A 19,935-nucleotide genomic window follows, 5' to 3' on the forward strand; every position below is an offset into this window, starting at 1 on the left:
TCTTCACCATTTTGTATTTGCCCCTCCTCCAACTTGAGCTTGAATCAAACCTTTGATTCCTCTCTCCAAAGCCTTCATCACCTTACTCCAGAGCCAATCTGATTTCCTTCACCCACTGAGCTCCTCATTGATGGATATTGTATCATGATGCTAAGTTGTTTCCAATTACTCAATGTTACGTCAATTAAGTTTTACGGTTTGTTGATTTGCAAATTTTTTTTATTGTTTTTAAAGTTCATCAACGTTGTGATTTATAGTCTGTAGAACGTAAATGCCTAAATGGTGTAGTTCAATTTACTTTATCTATTTCAACTATTTTGGGGCTCTGTCCATTTTGGATTCAGGATTTTCTCGTTACTCCATGTTATAGTATATAATGGTGGACGTGGCATCATCTTCTTTTTCGTTGTTGTTGTTGTTGGGATGGAGAATTCTTTTTCTGTACTTAAAAAAAATACACTACACTCTAATTTAATGCTATTAATTAAATTTAAAATTAATTTATTCTTTTAACCTTATTAATTTACATTGTTCATACATTGTTTAAAAATATTGTTGGTCTATACTTTTCCAAAAAATAATATTGGAAGGAATCGAAAATGTTAACAATTTTTAAAAAAAAAAATTAAGACCATCTAATTTTTCAACTCAATCGTTAGGAAACATTTTAAACTTCGTAAGATGTTCCTCATAAGTAACAACTCTCACTTGATAATTTGATATTAGAGAACCGTTCATCTAAGCAACCTTCAGCTTCCTAGTGGTTCTAGAGCAACCGTGATAATTTTTTCCTTTCTATCTATCTTTAGAGACTCCTTTGGTTTGACATCAATCATCGTCATCTCAATCATTTCTGGCTTAAGAAGCACATGTTATTATATAGAACATTCAAAAAAGAGGGAAAAATAATTATGAGCAACTCTTTAAATTACGCTTACTGTGACGTCTGAATAGATCCCAACTAAATACATGTAGATGCATACATATTTTTCCACAAATCCTCTTTAGCATGCATATCGCTTTTGCACTTTTGTAATTGGCAAAGCATGAAAAGGAAAATTGTCCCGCAAAACCACAATGAAAAGTGTTATTCTAAAGGGGAATCTATGGTGCTATCTCTTTAGGAAGGGAATGGGTAGCGTGCTAAGTTGGAGTCAAAATTTTGTCCTTATGATGCTAAGGTATAAATTGTAGTTGTGCTAAAAAGATTTCTTTAATTGATTCATAATATTTATCCCAAACAGAATTAAATTCTCCAACACCGTGCATCTTGCTTCCTGTTCCAAACATTTTCAGATATGCATCTTACCCTCTAGTCCTCACTCTACAGTCTACACTAACATGTGGGGAACCATCTTGTATTCCCAGTCTATACTCTACGCCAATGCTGCCAAACTTCAACAGCTTTATCCACAATATTAAGTGAACTAAAATGAGAAACAAACAAAATATAAAATGCGTGGTTTAAATATTTTCTTTATGAATCAAACATATTCAGGAGTACAAAACGTAATAGATAGATAGTAGTTATGAATCAAAGTAAAAATTAGGGATTTACTTTAGAATCAGCTGTCCTTGGGCAGACCACATGGTAGATTGCTGCTACAATATGATGCAAATGAATAGGTATGTACATTCTGCTGAAAGGTTACATATTACTATTCAAACTGTAGTTTTGGCTCCATGATGTCTGCATGTGAATTATGAAGTTGCTCCTCCGAAACTGACTTGAAGGAATGACCATTAATTTAACATTTGAATCTACAAAAGGAACATCACATATACACAAGATCATTTTCCCACAGCCGCACAGGGTTGAAACTTGAAAATACAATTAAATAATCAATTAGCAACAAGAACGGTTGAAAAACCTGGGGAAATGTACATACCTAGCTTAGTGTCACAAGTCACAGGAAAGTCCATTAAAACAAATTAACAAGACAGCAAAGAATGATATAACACCTATTCAATGGGATTCAGTATTCACCTTCACAATCAATAGACGACAACATCACAGAACTGCATCATTTCACCTCACCCTCGGCATAATCACATTGGTAAACACCGAAAATATAAACAAAGATGCATACATATTACTCATTCTATTTCTGAAATAATTAGCGCGCCATCAGAAATTGACAAAAACAAAAACAGAGTATTCAAATTTAATTAACAAAACAGATAAAGTGTAATTGAATAATGATTGCTAAATGCTAATTCTTATTTATTATTATTACTCGAAGTGAATAATGAAACAATAAGAGGGGGAGAAGGAGAAGAAAAATAAAAAAAAATAATTGTGTGATGAGTGCTCAGCGCTCACCTTTAATAGTGAGATGAGAAATTCAAAAGTTGGAATTCATTTATCACTAGGAGTGACGCCCTGACTGTGACTCTGAGGGTACGAAACAACGGAACCAAATTTATTCGCACCGGACCAATCCCGTTGCTGCGCCAACGGGTTGAATCCGTGGTGGTTCCCTACGGCCATACCCATCGGAGGCATCCCGAGCATCGGCATTGGCATCATCGCCGGCGGACCTGGATACGGCAACGGAATTGGAACCGGAAGGTGTCCGTTTCCATGGGAATGCCCCGCGCTTCCGCCACCACCGCCGGACTCGTGCAAGCTCTGCGGCACAGGAGTCGACGCGAACAACTGATCAGAAGAAGAAGGACCTTCGTTGGACAACCCTTGCATTCGCTTCAAGTAAAGGCGATATTTCTGAAGGTGGCTCGCAACGTTCTCGCGAGTCAATCCTTCTACGTTCATTAGCTGCATAATCGTCTTCGGAACCGCGTTCTTGATTCCGAGGTGCGCCACCACGTCGACGAAGCGCTTGTGAAGCTGAGGCGTCCACACGAGACGCGGCCGCTTCATTGACCGGGCGGAGGGATCGTCGTTGGCCGGTGGCGCTGCCGAATCGGCCTCCTCGGCGGCGCTGTCGATCTTCCGGAGCTTCCTGGAATCAGAGCCGGAGCCATCTCGATCGGGCTCTAATTCCTCATCGGCAAACACCGTGGCGTCGGGCTCAAACACGGTGGCGCGGTCGTCGAGTTGGAAATTGCTGGAGGAGAAGGCCTGGGATGCGCCGCCGCGAATTGCGGAGATGGTGTCCTGCGAGGCGCGGTTGACGTCGAGAAGAGTCCGGTAGGGCTCCGGGGTGATGCTGAAGGCGGAGGCAAGCTCCGGCGGGATCAGGGCCTGAGAGAGCGGCGGAAGGTCGGCGGGAGAGGGGAGGCCAAGCTCCCACTCGGAAACACGCTCGTCGTCGGCGCCGCCGCCTGGGTAGTCGGCGATCTTAACCTCTTCTCCCATGTTTTTTTTGTTACGGTTGCTGTAACCGTTTCTGTTAAGTGTTGGTGTGTGTGGGCAGCGCACTACTGATAAAACAGAAAACAGAGTCTGTTGAGCAAAACGGTTTCGATATCTGCGTTTTTGGATCCAAAGTCAAGGCTGAAGGGAAGGGAAAGGAAAGGAAAGGAAAAAAGGGGGTGGATTGATGGAATTTGAAGATTGATGTTCAATTAAAAAGAGCAAACAATTGCCAAGACTATCTCACCATTTAGGTGTAGATATTTGGCCCCCAACAATATATTAATATATTATTGCGCTTTTTTTTATTTTAAGAATTTAAGAGGGGCAGTTTGGGAAAATTGAATTATAGAGAGGAAAAAGTGCAATACTCGGTGCCAACGTGGACGACTTAGCCAGATATTTTTGATCTTCTAAATATCTAACGATTCTTACTCGCCGTCTAATCCCTTCCCGTTTACCCGCTCCGTTAGTGCCACACGTGTCACCCGCTGCAGTTTACGCGCTCTACCTTAGTGTAGCTAATTTTACTCCATGTTTGTACTCTGGCAAGTGCAATAACATCATACTTGTGAACAATTTATCACATTTCCAATTATAGGAATTGTCTATATTTAAGTTAGAAGAATTCAAAGTTCAAACAAGCTTAGCTTATATAAACTTATGCATGCTAAAGAAGAGATTATATAAAAAATAAACTAACAAGTGTTACCAACTTAAGTTTTTTAAAGAATAAAAATAATAATAAGTGATAATTTAACCGAAACAAAATATAAGAAGCCCAGAGAATTAGACCATCCTGTGGGATAGTAATACTTGAATATTTGATGGTGGAATCCAAATCTTTGCCAAAAAAATAAAGGGTAATAATGGAAGAATCCAGAGACAGGTGTGAAATGTCTGTTAGTGTGAAAGTGCGTGGGGGTGATGGCCACGGGGCCAAAGTGAAAGCACTTTTACACTTTAAAAAATGGTTAATTTAATGGCAGTTCTAAGTTGGTAAATATAGACGTCATATAAGGTGCCAATAATTGGGAGGTCAAGAAATGGGGCGCTCAAAGTTCAAGACTTCAAGTATTGGGTTTCTTTTGTTGGAAGGAAGGAGAATTCGTTCCATGGCGTAGTTGAAGGATGTGAATTGAAACTTGAAAGGGACAAAAGGAGAAATTGATTTATTAATATATATATATATATATATATATATGTGTGTGTGTGTGTGTGTGTGTTGGGATTTGTTATACAGCTGGAAGGGATGAACCAATCGACGTGGACGATTTGGGACGCTATCCTTTGCAATATGCTTATTGGCCAACTCACAAACCTCCGTCTTCTCCCATCAAGCCATCAAATCCTGCGGCGGAGAATCCTAGCACCGCCTTCACTAGCACCAACTATACTATTTGTATTTCCTTTTATAATGTTTAAATAAGGAGTACTTTTCATAGAAAGATCTAGAAAATAAATACAATTGGTTTTCCTTAGGTTCTAGTCTCTTCTTCTTAGTCATCTGATTGTGAAGCAACAATATAAAACCAAAATAAAGAAATGATCCCAAGGAAGGAAGGACTCGAGATACATCAAGTTGTATTGTGTGAAAAACGTTATAAGATATTGGTTTTGAGATCTTTTTTCTGGATAAGAATAGGGTGAAAGTTGCAAGTGCAAAATCGTAAATTGATGCGTGTCCGAGATGCTGTAGTTTGACTATGATGGAATTGGAATCCATTATCCAATAATATTCAATAATCAATATTCATCTCATTAAAGTCTTTTACGTTTTTGACCCTGCAGTGCGAAGCCTTCTGAATCTGACAGGCCTTGTAGTTGGGCAAAACGAAGCCCAAGACCCAAATTTCAGACGGCAACATTCGTTATTCCTATGTGTCCCCAAGTTGTTGGAGAGAGAAACTTTGGGAAGTGATTGGAGTTGGAAGTAGATGAACCATGGCTACCTCATCATCACAGATTGCATGCTTACTCTCTTCTAGTTTTCACTCCAACTCCTACTTGTTTCTTCAAACTAGAACTAGGTCCCTTCCATTGTCTCTAACACCTGTCTCACACAACCTTATCCAAACAAAAAGATTCATCATTTTTCACGACCCACCAGTTCTAATCTCTCACAGAAGTAGTAGAGTTAGGCCAACTACTCTTTCTGCTGGTGCTGAAGATATTGTACCTTCGGATTCAGCTGCGGTTGATGCTGCCAAGGAATTGGTCTCCAGCAATGATGATGGGGTGTCCACAGTTATTTCAGCACTTCTCTTCATTGCTTTCATTGGGCTATCAATACTTACTATTGGGGTATTAAAACCGTACACAAAGTTTCTAGCTTTAGTGTTGTGATGTTCTTTCTTGGTTTGGGTTTCTCAGATTATGAGAGGTCTCTCTGTATATATGGCAGGTTATCTATTTGGGAGTGACGGATTTCTTGCAGAAAAGAGAGAAGGACAAGTTTGAGAAGGAAGAAGCGGCTAACAAAAGTGGGAAGAAGAAGAAGAAGAAGGTGGTGAGATCCAGAGCCGGGCCTAGAGGATTTGGACAGAAGATTGATGAAGATGAAGATGAAGATGATGATTAGGGTCCAATCATGAACCTTTTTTGTACTATTTATGAATTACCAAATTACTTAGCCTTTCACACTGAAAAATGAAAATGTTGATAGATCAAGTTTCAAATGCAGAGAGAACTAGCTTTGCTTGGATAAGATTCCTTATAAATGCCTTTCCAATATCCGGTTTTATTTTCGACTGGGGTGTATCATGCCATCATGCCATGGATGAGTTGTTTTCATATAACAACATGAATGTTACAAGTTTCACTTTCATTTTAGAAACGGGAAGAGTTTTCTTTTATCTTGTCCTGGACTCCTGGGTCAACCATCAAAGCATAAGTTGGTATTGTTGCTCATTTAGACATGGAGTTTATTAATCTGTTCAAGAGGTATTGTTAGGCATATTTATTTATTTATTTTAAAGCAAAATTAGGATTGATTTACACTTCTAAATGGTAAAAATCTCATTATTTCGATCGTCGCCACATCATGTCATAAGAAATATAGGTCTACAAATTTGTAATCATTATATTTGAGCAAAAATTAATTACAGTTGAATCTGGTGATTTAGAGAAAAAGAAAAAGAACAAAAAGATGGTGTTTTCATTTTCCTACTTTGAATATTTAAGGAAATTAGTTGCTACTAAAAGGAAGTCTAAATCTTTGAAAAAGGTGACTAGAACTCTATTCCAAGCCTGATCAAATTAAAACCCTACAAATTTCACTTGAGCCGGTTTGCATAATCCATCCATATATAGTCAAACTCAAGGATGACAAGAAACTCAGCATCATAAAGGCAGTATCCCAACACACAACATATGATGATAGAAGTAAACTTGAAAATTGGGGAATAAACAGTCAGTGAATAACCATACATGAAGGGGAATAAAAAAATCCTGCCCTCAACCTAAAACATTTAACAGCTCTTCACATGGCAACATATTTGTACAGTCGCATCGCGCCAACTTGTAAAAACTACCCTCACCATTTTATAGAATTTACATCATCCTTAACTTGCTGGCTGGCTTGTATTGTCATTTTATCTCCTCTGCATGAGCATCAGGTGTGTGCGCGCACCAAGCGTTGCACATACCTGATACTCCAACGCACTTAAATTCTACGTATAAACTTAGAACTACAAAATGTACAGTTCATTACAACCGAGAATTTTATTTTTTAATAGGCTACTACCCATCTCAGATAGACAGAGGCAACCATACCCTCTGGATGCAGGTAGAAAATGTGAGAGAAAATAGAAGCAGCTCACACTAGTCTCAGTTAGCTGTACAAACAACATACTTGTTCTACGCCCAACTAAGCAGCAGGATGAGGAGACTGTGCAGCAATTCTCCTTTCTGCAAGAAACCAAAAGACCCCATTTAGCATGCTTACATGCATATGAAAACTCAACATGAAAAGTTCAAGGATTACGTACCTCCGGCAGCAACAAGTTTCTCTACACGGGCAACAATATGCTTTCCATAGGTGTACTTCTTCAGTGCATTTAAATGGACTTTAATTCGTGAAAGGATTAGCTCACGCTGTTGGTCATCACAAGTCTCGAGCACCTTTTGCACGACATAATTTGCAAATTGATCTTTCATCATTGCCTGTATTATACAGAAAGAAATAAGATTATATCCGCATCAAGAACGGCAACATAGAATAACACTTTTTGTGATCAAAAGTTTCAATACCAAAAATGTGAAGGCTCGTTATTCTGTTCAAACAACGTAACATTCAATCCATTGTGAAATTTTATTTTTAAAAGAAATTCCCATGCCAAAACATTTAATTAGGCTCAGATCAACGATACTGAAAGGCAAAAGCGGATACTACTACAACAACAACAACAACAACAAAAAAGCTTGTCCTACTAGGTCGGACCCAATTGGATGGATAAATAATCAAAGATATTCGACAGACCAGCCTCCCTCACGATCTCAACAGAACATAATTGGAACTTTTCTTAACACGACTAACATCACATTTAAGCAAACTCGATTAAGCGAGCAACACATCTCCATCCCTCAGTAATGAAGTTACCAACAAAACATGCATCTCATCATATGCAACTTGCTTCAAACAAAGGGAACTCTAGAATCATAATCGGAACTAAAATTTAAAACAAACCTGAAGAGGCTCATTTTCATCCGTGGTTCCAAGCATCTCATTCACAAGTAATTGGCGCTCAGAAGGACCTCCAAAGGTCAAACATTTTTCGACAACGTTAGAGGCAAACTTCTGTTGACTCATTTGAACTATTTTGCCTGCTAATTCCTTTATAATGGCCGAACGCTCATCAGGCTTCCCATGTTCCAGTACATGCTGTTTTATGAGGATGAAACAAAAAAGAGATTAACTGACAGGTATGGATGACATGATACGCGAATATAATTTCAAGTATTAAAACAGTTGAAGTGTTGAACACAGAATAATGGTGGGGTAGGGACTAGAAGGCAACATGCCAAAGATCCATCAATGACTGTAGCAAAAGGAGGCCCAAATTCTAAGTAATTAGAATAAATAATAAACCTGGACGACGTAGTTTCCATACTGATCTTGTGCTAACATGCTAACAGCACCTAAAATCTCATCCATAACTTTCTGTTGTGTATTAGGGTCATTGCAGTGCTCCAGTACTCTCTGCCACGTGAAAGATATAATTCACCGTTCAATGATCTTAAGGGCTTAAAGAAAGGAGTAACATTAGCGGCCAAGAAATCCTACCTGTATCACCCGGCAACCATATGGGTGGGTTGATAACGTCACAACTTGGCCAAAAAAAGTTGAGACAATAAAGTTGATTGCATCCTCAGGGACACATTCTATACACTTCTGAATGACATGGTTACCATTTTGATCTCGAACACAGCGCATGACATTACCATCAAGCTCTTGAACCATCTTTATCTTTTGGTCTAAATCAACAACCTCGATAGCCTAAGGCGGGATACATAAAGCACAAAAGCCAAACGGGAAAAAGATTAACATACATAATACCAAGAAAACAGAGCCACAAATAGAAATATCAGCTAATGGCACTAAATTTGCTAATACCTTTTGGATGACACGGCAACCATACATTTGAAGGCTGAGATTCAGAACATTACCAAAAAGCTTGTTGGCCAATTCCCTTCTCTGGGATGCAAGTCCATGCTCAAAAAACTGCAACATATCAATGGTCACTCACAAGATCAGAAAAAGAATCAATCCGAGTGTCCAGAGAAAATATAGACGGTAATAGTTACCTTTTGAACAACATAGTTACCAAAGACATCAGTCATCAAAGTAACGGCTTGTGGCATGATTTCCTGATAAACCATGTTTTTTTCTTCCGTAGTAGCTGTTTCAAGCTTTTGTTGAATAAATCGGCTCCCATATTGATCAGCACTGTCCATTAGAGCGAATTCATTAAATGAAATTCTTCAGAAGGTCAAAACAAAATTACAAACGATAAAAATTAACATAAAAAGAACATACCTGAAGTCAACGACATGACCAGCAATTTCAGCAAGCTCAAAACACTTGGTTTTATTGCTTTTAAACTCTTCCAACAGAGAAGAAGCAATGCCTTCATCCACGTTTCCAGCATCCAGATGCCAACCTCCCATGACCCCTGTTAAATTCCTTATTCCAGATGCAAAACGCATATTCAGGTCATTGTGCCTAATAGGACTGCCAGATCCGGCAGGAGAATTGGATAAAGAATTTGCCAGAGGACTTCCAGGGTAAGACAAGCCGACACCATATGGAGAATTTCCATAATAACCATGATGATTGGAACCACCAGACTTGCCACCTAGTGGAACATTATATTGCGACTTCTGAGGAGAAAGCACCGTCCCAAGATAAGCTTTCTGAAGCTCAAGCATATTCACGTAGGAGTTACCTAAGTAGTTCCTGTCCATAGATGGGTCATTAAGAGCAGCAAGTTGTGCTGCCGCATAATCAGAGGTCCTCATGTACTGAAGATACCCGGGATCAATGAAAGGAGACTGAAGAGCACCACCAGCAATTTGATTTGCAAGCCGACCATGACTATGCATATCAGCTGGGGAGGCAACTCCAGAAGGCAAACCACCTCCAAGAACTCTTGAGTCCAATCCAGGGGATCCCATTGCTGAAGCTGCAGCAACGTTTTCAAGAAGGGGTGGCAGATTAGCAGTTCCAAGTTGATTAGCCATCAAGGAAGCTAGTGCAGGATTTCCAGCATACCCACTCATGCCATAGTTGGTAAATGATGGATTTGTACCATCCAAGGGCTGGTATTGAACTGGCATACCACCACCAGAACTAAAAGGAGAAGTAGGTGATCCCTTGAAATAAGACTTATTGGAAGGAACACCAGATTTCTGTTGATCAATATGTCTATCGAAGGCCAGATTGTTGATGTCTGATCCAGTCACACTGCTCTTAACTGACTCAGAGTAGGATGATTTCTGCAAGTGCCCAGATTCAGACTTTTTTAAATATGCATGCTGCTTGCCATGATCCTGGCCACCTTGCATACCGAAAAGATATCTACGATGATTATCAACCTCTGACTCAACTTGTGATTGGAAATGGTTATCACCATCTAGCACATCATCTGCTGACAAGTTCATGCCAGATAGTGCTGCCACAATATCAGCAGACTCACTCCCAGTGGAAACACCATTATATGCATCAGGACTTGTAATGCCTCTTTTCTCAGCAGCAGCAACTCTCCCACCACCGATAGGCGTGGGGCATGGACTGGGAGCCCTAGCTAGATGCTGCGGATCAGGAGTAGTGCTTCGTGACATGGAAGAACCTAGTGCAGCAGCATAAGTATACGAAGATTGAGAGCTAATATTTTGGACTGAAGATGACCCCTGAAGATTTGATCCAGATCTTAAAGCATCAGTGGCCGAAGAATCACGCCGTAAATGAGCAAGTTCTGCTTCAGCAGCACTTATGGTATCAGCATTCTCATCATATGCATTACGGCTGGCTGGACGGGAAGGAAAGCCACTAACGGGTGTGCTGCGCCCCATATCATCCTGGAGAATTACAAACCAAATGACCAAGTAGAAGAAATAAGTGTGCTGGAACAAAATAGAACAGATCGAATCATACACACACATTACACATATGTCAAAAAGATAATTTCTTTGCGATGGTTGAGTGTGAATGATTACTGACAAAATGGCATTAACTCATTTTATTCAACCTGTATGAGGTCTAACAAATTTAATGTGCCCAAAATATTTTGAGCTAAACGTAGCAAATAAACTATATAAAGCAAGGGAAAGAACTATCAGTACCAATGTGAATTTAGTGCATGCCCACAACTTGTGGACAAACAAAAGGGAACAGAACATCAGTAGAACTGGAACAAAAACAAAATGTTTTTTTTTTTAAGTTCAGACAGTATGTCATGCTGCCATCTTGGACACCACAAACACTACAAATAACATTGCAGAAGCGCACAGAGAAATTTTGCGTTTAAATGAATCAGACTTAAATTCTAACCAAATACATAGTATAACTGATATCAGAGTTTTTACAAAATCTATCAAGGAAAAACTTGATTGTCCAAGTTGAGTCTTGCAGCTAGAATGAAACCAAATATTTACACTTTATTAATGAATCAAAATCAAGGGCCCTCATATAGAAGGTCAGTCTGATCAGAAACAGAAATAACAGAAAAATAACAGCTTGCTAATGGGGGAAACTAATACACAAACTGATTTAACATCATGACAAAATGAAGGTTCTATGAGATGTGTAGACGATCATAAGTGTAAAAACAAAATGACACATGACCGGAATATATAAAACAATAAACAAATATGAGTCAAGGAGTTGAGAAGATAGAGCAAGATGAATGGAAGCTACCTGAAAAATTTCTGCAAGGCTCTTTTGTTTGGTCCCAAGTCCCAGGCCAGGCAAACCAATGAGTCCATCACCACCCCACTCAGAAGAGCCTCTCATTTTTTCGTTATCCACCTCATTTTCTTGTTTCCTTAAGTTAAAACCCGGTGGTGTTGCAAGCAAAGATCTACCACCACTATCATCAGTCCTGCTCACTTTCCTCCTATCTCCAATTCCTCCCAGAGCCGAAGCTCCACTTTTTAGCCTCTGTGTGAACCTCCAATCCTCCTTGGACATCAAAGGAGGCGGAAGTCGAGGATTCAAATTAACATTCGAGTAATAGTACGATAGATAAGCAGGATCAGACCTCATCTCTTCCTCAGAAGCAAAACCATTGCCATTCTTAGTCCTGGAAAACTCCGAAAAGGCAGCAGCAGAAGCTTCACCTGCTCCTGCACCTGCGCCATTACCACCAAATAACCCTCCAACTGCACTCAAAGAACCCTCAACAGTTGGAGGCGCTGATCCACTTCTATATATATTGAGTTCCCTTTCAAGATCATCAGCCTCTTGCCTTCGTTGCTCACGAAGGCACATCCCAATCTCCTTTTCCAATTCATCTCCAAAGGAACCCTCGTTACCACCAAGCATCTGCCTCCTTCCGAATTCGGATAACATTTTCTTCAACAACCAAAACTGATCATGGAAATCCCTTAACCAAGCAACCCCAACAAAGCTAGAAACCTGATAAAAAATCTAAACTTTCCTCATCAAAACGATAATCCCCCGTATTTACAACTCGAGGAGTGAGCTTGTAACTGCTGCTAAGTCGAAAAGCAAATATGCAAATAAAATAAAATAAAATAAAAGATAAAATCTAATAAACTAAACGAAAATTGCAACAGAGACATTCATGGAGCTGAAGCTCTCAATCAATCAGAAAACGATGTTGCGGAATTAAATTGAAGCTGGTTGCCATGATCACTGAGAAGGAAATTCATCCCTAATATACGAAGGAAGAGAAAATAAACGTGGGGGAAATGGGGAAAGGAGAAAGCAGAGTTAGAAATGAAAGAGAAAGAGAGGTGAATCCGGCGGCGATTGGTTCTTACAAGAACCCTTAGGGTTTTGTTTTGGAGGAAGTGATTAAATAGAATTTGGTGGTAAAGCGGGGTATTAATGCAGAGAGCAGAGAGAGCAGAAAAGCAGAATCTGTTTGGGGGTGCCACGTAGTGTTAATAGATTCGCTGGTTGAGTAAAATAAGGGAAAGTACAGTAAAATTCGCACCAGTTAAATTTCTTCAACTTCCCACACTTTCGGTTTCAGAAAACTAACTTCACTCTCTTTTTTGGGGATTCTACTTCTTCTACTTCCTTCTACCTTTTCTTTTCTTACTCAAACTGCTCCCCAAACTTTGTGCTGTCACCGTTATCTACTCACTTACAACTATATATACACTATCAGTACTCATTTCCTTTACTATATTAACCGTTTTATTTCATTTGGGTTATGTAATGTATAATTTGTATTTAAATAACATATGATGAAGAAGAAAATTATCTTACTTGAGAAGGAATGAGAATGACGTTCCTTGAGCTTATTTTTATACGCAGGTTTTATGATGCATGACCTTTTATATGTCTAAGGACTAAAGTTTTTAAGTGATTTTTTAGATTGATTTTGTGTATTAATATTTTTTTATGGACAATCTTGATGTATGAAGTCAATTTCAAAAGCCAAGAGGACTTTAGTCGATGTCTAAGTTATCTATGACATTATTAATCCTATCATTAATACAATATTAATAATACATTGTACTATATTCGCTATAAAATATATTGAATTATATTTCAATATCGTATTTAATCTAAGATAAATATGATAACAAGGAGTAGATTTAGAATTTAAGAAATTAAATGAGAATATTTAAAAAAAAAGAGTTATTAAAATTTTAGTCTATATTTTTTAAAAATTTTTAATATTAATATAATAATATTCTGTGTATTTTCATTATCTAAAAGTATTGACTAAAATTTTGTATTTTGATATTAAAATTTTAATTTTAATCTCTGATCATTAAATATAATACTCACTTTTAATCTTCTAATTTCAATTTCAAAAAATAAATACAGTCTAAGTTACTACAACGGTTAAATAAATAAAAATCTTTATTTTCTCATTAATCTATAGTATATAGATTATATATTAAGGAAAAATGATTGAGTCTTAATTTATTTTTAATTATTTTTCTAATTTTTAAATAAAAAAATTTAAATTTGTTATTTTTTATGTTTTAAAAATATAACATATATATTCAAGTTATTACTCATCTAAGTATAAAAATATTTAATAAAAAAATTAAAAATAATTAAAATTTATCTTATTTAAGATTTATTAATTATTTCTAAAATTAATAAATACTAAATAAGTGGATTAGAATAATGAACTAACACACTCAATTATTCCTTTATATTAAAACTACTACTAAGTACTAACTAAGTAAATATCACAGGCAAAATTGTTCTCGAATTTAATTCTAGGTAGGCAAATTTATTGACCTTGAAGTTACAAAGATCTAACTCCAGTCGTCATCATATGAACTGCAATCTGGTTAACTTTACTCACCTAGTTAAATGATCATAAATTGTGTGCCACCCATCAAGAAGAGAAGTCATCAATTCTTGGCACGATATATACTTTTTTTTTTGCTCCCCTTTTGTTTTGTACAATCATAATTATAGCTGCTGTCAAAAAAAAAATGATGATGATAGCAAGTTAAAAGATTTAACTCGGTAAAGTTTTTCCTAAATAAAACAGATAGCCCAAAGGGGTGATGCCAAATGGACCAATTTAGGGTTATGGGTTTTTCTGCAAAACCAAATGGAGATAACAATTTTTCCTGTTGAAAAAAAGTCTTGAATTTATCCAATTTCATCCATTTGTCGACCAAAAATAAAGAGAAAACCAAATTGGTCCTTTTTTGTTTTGCAAGTTAATATAGTAGATCGGTGTCACTTCTTATGATAAATGAAATTTTGATAGCAATAATTTTAATACATTTTAGAATAATATACTACATCTTTCTCAAAGGACTGAGAAAACTTAAAAAGAAAAAAAAAAGGGATTTTGTGGGCAATTTTATTAATTTATTCTAAGTTAATACTCAATATATTATTGGACTCAATCTTAAATGAAATGAGTCGTTTCACTCAAATTGATCTTAGAACGAATTTTATTTCATGATAATTATTAGTGAACAAAAATGTGTTTTAATTCTATTGGTGAGGTTATTTTATTAAAGATTGGATGTGAACGTTGTTTTATTTTACCCGATGTGATACATTAACATCTCAAATTAGCATGTCGTTAACGATTTGGAGATAAAATCAGGAATTAATACGAGTCACTATTGTAAATTTAGAGTCCAATTTGAGTTAGTTATTTAGAAGTTAATTTAAGTCTAACTTCAAATTTCAAGAATTAAATTGACTATTAACTCATTTATTCTCTTAAAATTGGGTGGGGTGACCTGTGTTGTTAAGAAACAAAAAAAATGAAAAAAACCATTAACACGAGATCCAAAAGTATATATCGCTAACAAAATTAATCATAAAAGATGTTAACGACAAATAAGTTTTTGAAAGATTTACAGATACGATAAAAAAATTAGATATTAAATATATATTAAAAAATTTTAGAGATCATATTTTAGTGCCATTTTTTGCAAGTATCATTAGAAAAATAAATTTTTTTTGTATCCTCAAAATTTGATAATTTTATATCAAGCGATTTTTTTTATTTTTTATTGTGAATGACCAAACTTTTAAAAAAAATAAAAAATTTAGATAACAAATTTTGTTTCGAATACTTTTATGAAATATTTATTAAAATATTATCACAAAAATTTAAATTAAATGAATAAGTCAATTGTTAATTATAATTTTTTTATTATTTATAAAAAATATAATATTTATTAATTATTTTTGTTAAATTTTTAAATTGTTTGAGAACTATTTTATTAATAACATCTTTCAAAAAAAATGGTCAGCGTTTAAATTATTTGAGGATGAATTAGTAGTTAATAAAATAAGAATGATTTGAGAGTGGAATATAAGTTATGCGAAAAAAGAGAGGAAAAGAAAAAGAAAAAAGAATGTAAATTGATGTACTTATCCGTTTCATTATCCAAAGATCAAGTGAAATTTGTGTAATTTAAATCGTTCAATACAAAGGCAATTTCTCCATCATAAAAAAATCTTCCCTTAGTAGAAGACAAAGCACTATAATCATTTTGGGTTTGAAGTTTGAACAAGTCAGCCTTGCTCAATTTCATGTTGAATTTAATACAACTAGTAAACAAAGTCAGGAAAAAAGAAAGAATCGCATTATATTATAAAAATACTTTGCAAATTTCATTGACTTTTCACTAAGGTGGTATATATACACATCTTATGCTTCAAGCTTGAGTCAAATTGATAGCCTTTATTCTATTGATGAGGGGGAAAAAAGAAGAAAATGTCTACACATGTTTATTAACCATGAATATTGATATGATTAATGCCTTGCATCGGCAGCATGAAGAGGCTTCATTTTGCTTTATCCAATGTATTATGATTTATGGTTTAAAATGTTAGCCATTTATATATAGATCCGGTAAATGTACGATGATAATATAATAATAAATATTACTAAATGCTAGTACAATAATTACCAACTAACTATAATTCAAAATGTTAGTACAATAATTATAATTTAAATGACATAATTTTGAGTTTTGCTAAAAAGCCAATGAAATATCTATACAATGGTTACAATGGATTGTTTGTTAAGCCCAATATGAATTAAAAATAAGAATTAACCTCTTTTTACCCTAATTAACCTAAATGCCTGTTCAGTTTTATTTTAATCCCTATTTTTAAATTTTTTCCAATTCATCTATTCTGAACGGAAGGCCACACTATCACCTAAAATCTCCATTGTCGAAGTTGAACATCCCGTCTCCAGCAACCGCCATGTGACCTTCGAACTGCGTCCTTGCCGCACAAGACTTCAGGAGCCAACCTCCCTCGCACACGTCCTCCATTGCTGGCAGCAATTGGTGTGCACTGTGACTGCTGAGCATCCCTATCTGAGGTGCCACCTGACATAGAAGCAACCCGTGAGCCACGTTGTGGCTAAACATTCGGCGCTCCGTCCCTGCGCGATCTGGAGCTCTAATATCTGCCGACGCGACCTACATCACCCAACGTCGTTTGCGCTCGGCGTTCTGCGTCAGTCGACGGCCTGGGACCTCCTCCCGCGTGACCATTGGATGGTTCAAACCTACCATCATCGATGTTTACCGGTTAGTGGCTTGATGTCTTTTTCTCATGATCCCTATTTCTGTTATTTCTAGTGCTGAAAACTGTTTATATTGCCGAGTTGTTGATTTTCTGACAGTGAAAACCTCACTTTGCTGCATGATTATTGTGTCGAATCTTGTTGATTAAAAATGTGATGCGGATGGTTGCTTTTGATTTAAATTTTTCGCAGGAAGAATTGCAAAAACTTGGTTCAAATATGCCCTTTTTATTTTTCCTTACTGTGTGGACCTTTGTTGATATCTAGTTGACAATATGTAGATGATTACTTAGCAGGTTATTGAATAGTTGTTTTCCATAGACAAGCACCTATTTGCTTAACGGGTTATTATTTTTTTTTGCAGGAATTTTGTTTTTTATTTTCTTTTTCTGTTTAGCAATTAATCTTAATATGTGAGAACTATTGTATTTTCCCTGAGGGAGTGTAATTGTATATTTTCCCATCAAGTCGAGTTTCGTATTGCATAAGACAATAAATTGGAGAACAGGTCTTAATTTACTATTTGATCATTGTTCAATATAACCTTGTTTCCGTGATTTATGAAGTGTGATTTATTTTTACTTTGCAGATATCTTGATGTGCACATGATAAATTAAAGTGTGAATATGTTGGTTAGTTTACCAAACCTTTGGATGATCGATTTTGATGATGGTGAATGCTATTTTGATCCTAGTACACTATCATCTTGTTTGAAGGAATGGCTGTTTGATCGGTCTCTTGTTTTTGTAAGTAAGACAATGCATACATGATTCTAATTATATTAACCGTGTTTTAGTTTGGAAAAGTTTAAATTAAATGTTTATTTTCACACATACGACTGACTTTACTTTTATTGTGACCATATCAATAAGATCAATTGCAGACTTATGAATCTACAAAAGTCACCGGTTTTCTATTGCTTTTTTGTTGTTTTTTTCTTCAAGTGGCTATGTTCTATTTCAATAGGTCATGGAAGTGTTGATTAAATCCTTTCAATTCTCTAATCATTAATCTTCCAATAAAAGTTACCTTTTGCATTAAAAATTACCATTCTTGCCGAAAAACTGCTGATCTATATCCTCGAATTTTAATGACGTATATATCTTGTTAGTTTGATGTATGATTTATTAAATACTCGAAAAAACAATGTTATATGAGTAGTAACTATGATTAGTTTTTGCCCATATTTGGATGGTTGATTTTCATAAAGGGAAAGTTTACTGTGTCGGTATTTTGTGTGACTATTGTGATGTTTGAGGGTTGTCTTGTATTTTAGTGAGAAACTGTATACATGGTCCATAGACTGTAATCTAAACTCGGATATGCATACCTAGATCGGTGGGGAACATATGGTTAATCCAATAAATAACTGGATGGCTGAATTGCACTGATTACATTGTTGTTTAGGTGTGTCATATTTTTACTTTGTGTGAATCTGATTTACCTGCTGAATTGTTATGTTTATAAGTGGTCGAGTCGAACTCTCAGACCACCTAAATTATTGTTGTGTACATCATTTCTCTTCCTCGAACTTATAATTTTTTGAGTTTTATCAGTTGGAATTACAAGGTTTTTTGCTCATGTTATTATAATTTTCGTTGGTTAATTATAAACTCAATAGAATCTTGCATTAGAATTCAGGGGATCTACTATGTGAGTAAATTTTCACGGTGCTCGAACAATCCATTTTTATACCGTCCGAACGCAAAATCACATGGGTAAGAAGGTATCACATTGTTTACATGTTTGAAAAAACATATTTGGTTATATGTTGTGACGTCATTCTTTTGCTTAATTTTTGCTCAATAGAAATTAGTCGAGACACGATGCTCACCTTGCTACATCAACAACCTGTTTTCCCACTTGGAAACATAATGAGGACGCTAAATTGGCTAAGATTGAGGCTATTGGATTTGATTTCCTACGGCGGGTACTGTTATGGCATGTAAAGTAGAGCATCATACTCCAACTTGCGAGGGCCTATGACGTGGAATCAAACACTCTCAGGATCGACGCAGGAGACATCCGCGTTACCGCCAAATTGATCAGCAGTGTATTCGGTATATCTTCTAGAGGTTAGTAGAAGTTATGTAAGATGTAATAATTATTGTGTGTGTTTTTTGGTTTGCCTTTGTTGACAGTGATTGATTGTTGTACAATGTTTCGTTAATGTAGGGGGACTCAATCCCCGAACTACAGAAGAAAAATGCTTCCCATCTGGCACTTAAGAGATAGTTCCAGAAGAAAACAACAACACAATTGCAGGACTTTGTCTTTGCCTATCCAATGGAGACCGAGCAACAAAGGATGACTTTTAGACGATACTTTATCCTTGTAGTTTTGAAGATGTTTCATTGCCCTACAAGCCAGTTGACTATTTTTTCATGGCACCTCCCTCCGATTTTGGATGTCTCGAACCCAAGAAGATTTCATTGGCCATATCAGATATTAAAGTGGTTGCGAGATGTAATAAGAAAATTCCAAAACGAGAACCGGAAAACATGCGGTTGGTGCATGTTCATGTTGCTGGTATCGCAAATAATTTACCTAAATTTATACCACATGTATGCCTTATGTTGTAAATTCTATCATTTGAATTACTTGTGTCCAAGTTCTGTACTTTCAGTGCTTAAATCATGGTCCGTTACATACATGTTAAGCACTCGAGCTTTGGATTGATGAATGGACCGCTAATGAACTTGATAAGAAGGCCGACCATGTTATTTCACAGGTACAATCCTTAATAATTTCATTTTTATACTCAAATTGAATACAAATGCCATCGGAGGTTCAAGTTGATTTTTGCTAACTTTGTTGTCCCACATTGAACACACAGGAATGCATCGTGGACAAGGCAAGGAAGGGAAAAAAAAGAAGAAAGCAGCT

General features: G+C 36.3%; 3 protein-coding genes across 9 annotated transcripts; 1 reads left to right on the forward strand and 2 right to left on the reverse strand.

Annotated features, from left to right (window-relative positions):
• Nucleotides 1–657: 657 nt before the first annotated feature.
• On the reverse strand, nt 658–3,586 carry LOC130944538 (transcription factor PCL1-like). 7 transcript variants are annotated; one of them, XR_009072063.1, is made up of 4 exons: nt 2,324–3,585; nt 1,988–2,108; nt 1,559–1,761; nt 907–1,404 (listed from the first exon to the last, which is right to left on the reverse strand). XR_009072063.1 is itself a non-coding variant. In XM_057872890.1 (2 exons), exon 1 carries the CDS (start codon nt 3,317–3,319, stop codon nt 2,360–2,362), a length of 960 nt encoding a protein of 319 aa, XP_057728873.1. In that variant the 5' UTR covers nt 3,320–3,585; the 3' UTR covers nt 1,461–1,761; nt 2,324–2,359. The 7 variants fall into 7 exon arrangements, 1 of the variants encoding a protein (XP_057728873.1); XR_009072062.1 differs by lacking the exons at nt 907–1,404; nt 1,988–2,108 and adding an exon at nt 658–853; XR_009072060.1 differs by lacking the exon at nt 1,988–2,108 and having other exon boundaries at nt 907–1,427.
• A 751-nt stretch (nt 3,587–4,337) lies between these two features.
• Nucleotides 4,338–6,152, forward strand: LOC130944540 (uncharacterized). The gene is made up of 2 exons (XM_057872891.1): nt 4,338–5,620; nt 5,721–6,152. The coding sequence occupies exons 1-2, from the start codon at nt 5,261–5,263 to the stop codon at nt 5,895–5,897; spliced, it is 537 nt and encodes a 178-aa protein (XP_057728874.1). The 5' UTR covers nt 4,338–5,260; the 3' UTR covers nt 5,898–6,152.
• A 537-nt stretch (nt 6,153–6,689) lies between these two features.
• LOC130944537 (pumilio homolog 2-like) lies at nt 6,690–13,089 on the reverse strand. Its single transcript, XM_057872889.1, has 9 exons — nt 11,733–13,089; nt 9,354–10,894; nt 9,122–9,263; nt 8,931–9,038; nt 8,601–8,813; nt 8,406–8,516; nt 8,004–8,198; nt 7,306–7,480; nt 6,690–7,225 (listed from the first exon to the last, which is right to left on the reverse strand). Exons 1-9 carry the CDS (start codon nt 12,384–12,386, stop codon nt 7,185–7,187), a joined length of 3,180 nt encoding a protein of 1,059 aa, XP_057728872.1. The 5' UTR covers nt 12,387–13,089; the 3' UTR covers nt 6,690–7,184.
• Between the last annotated feature and the right edge of the window lie 6,846 nt (nt 13,090–19,935).

This window comes from Arachis stenosperma, chromosome 8 (assembly GCF_014773155.1).
Source record: "Arachis stenosperma cultivar V10309 chromosome 8, arast.V10309.gnm1.PFL2, whole genome shotgun sequence".
NCBI classification, from domain to species: domain Eukaryota; kingdom Viridiplantae; phylum Streptophyta; class Magnoliopsida; order Fabales; family Fabaceae; genus Arachis; species Arachis stenosperma.

What these genes read in the sequence shown, in the direction of transcription:
- LOC130944538 (XM_057872890.1), bottom strand. Translation starts at nt 3,319, where the DNA reads ATGGGAGAAGAGGTTAAGATCGCCGACTACCCAGGCGGCGGCGCCGAC.
- LOC130944540 (XM_057872891.1), top strand. Translation starts at nt 5,261, where the DNA reads ATGGCTACCTCATCATCACAGATTGCATGCTTACTCTCTTCTAGTTTT. An exon ending in TATCAATACTTACTATTGGG is followed by an intron (nt 5,621 to 5,720) that starts GTATTAAAACCG and finishes TATATATGGCAG; the next exon opens with GTTATCTATTTGGGAGTGAC.
- LOC130944537 (XM_057872889.1), bottom strand. Translation starts at nt 12,386, where the DNA reads ATGTTATCCGAATTCGGAAGGAGGCAGATGCTTGGTGGTAACGAGGGT. An exon ending in GTAACTATGTTGTTCAAAAG is followed by an intron (nt 9,039 to 9,121) that starts GTAACTATTACC and finishes GATATGTTGCAG; the next exon opens with TTTTTTGAGCATGGACTTGC. An exon ending in ATGAAAATGAGCCTCTTCAG is followed by an intron (nt 7,481 to 8,003) that starts GTTTGTTTTAAA and finishes TGTATAATACAG; the next exon opens with GCAATGATGAAAGATCAATT.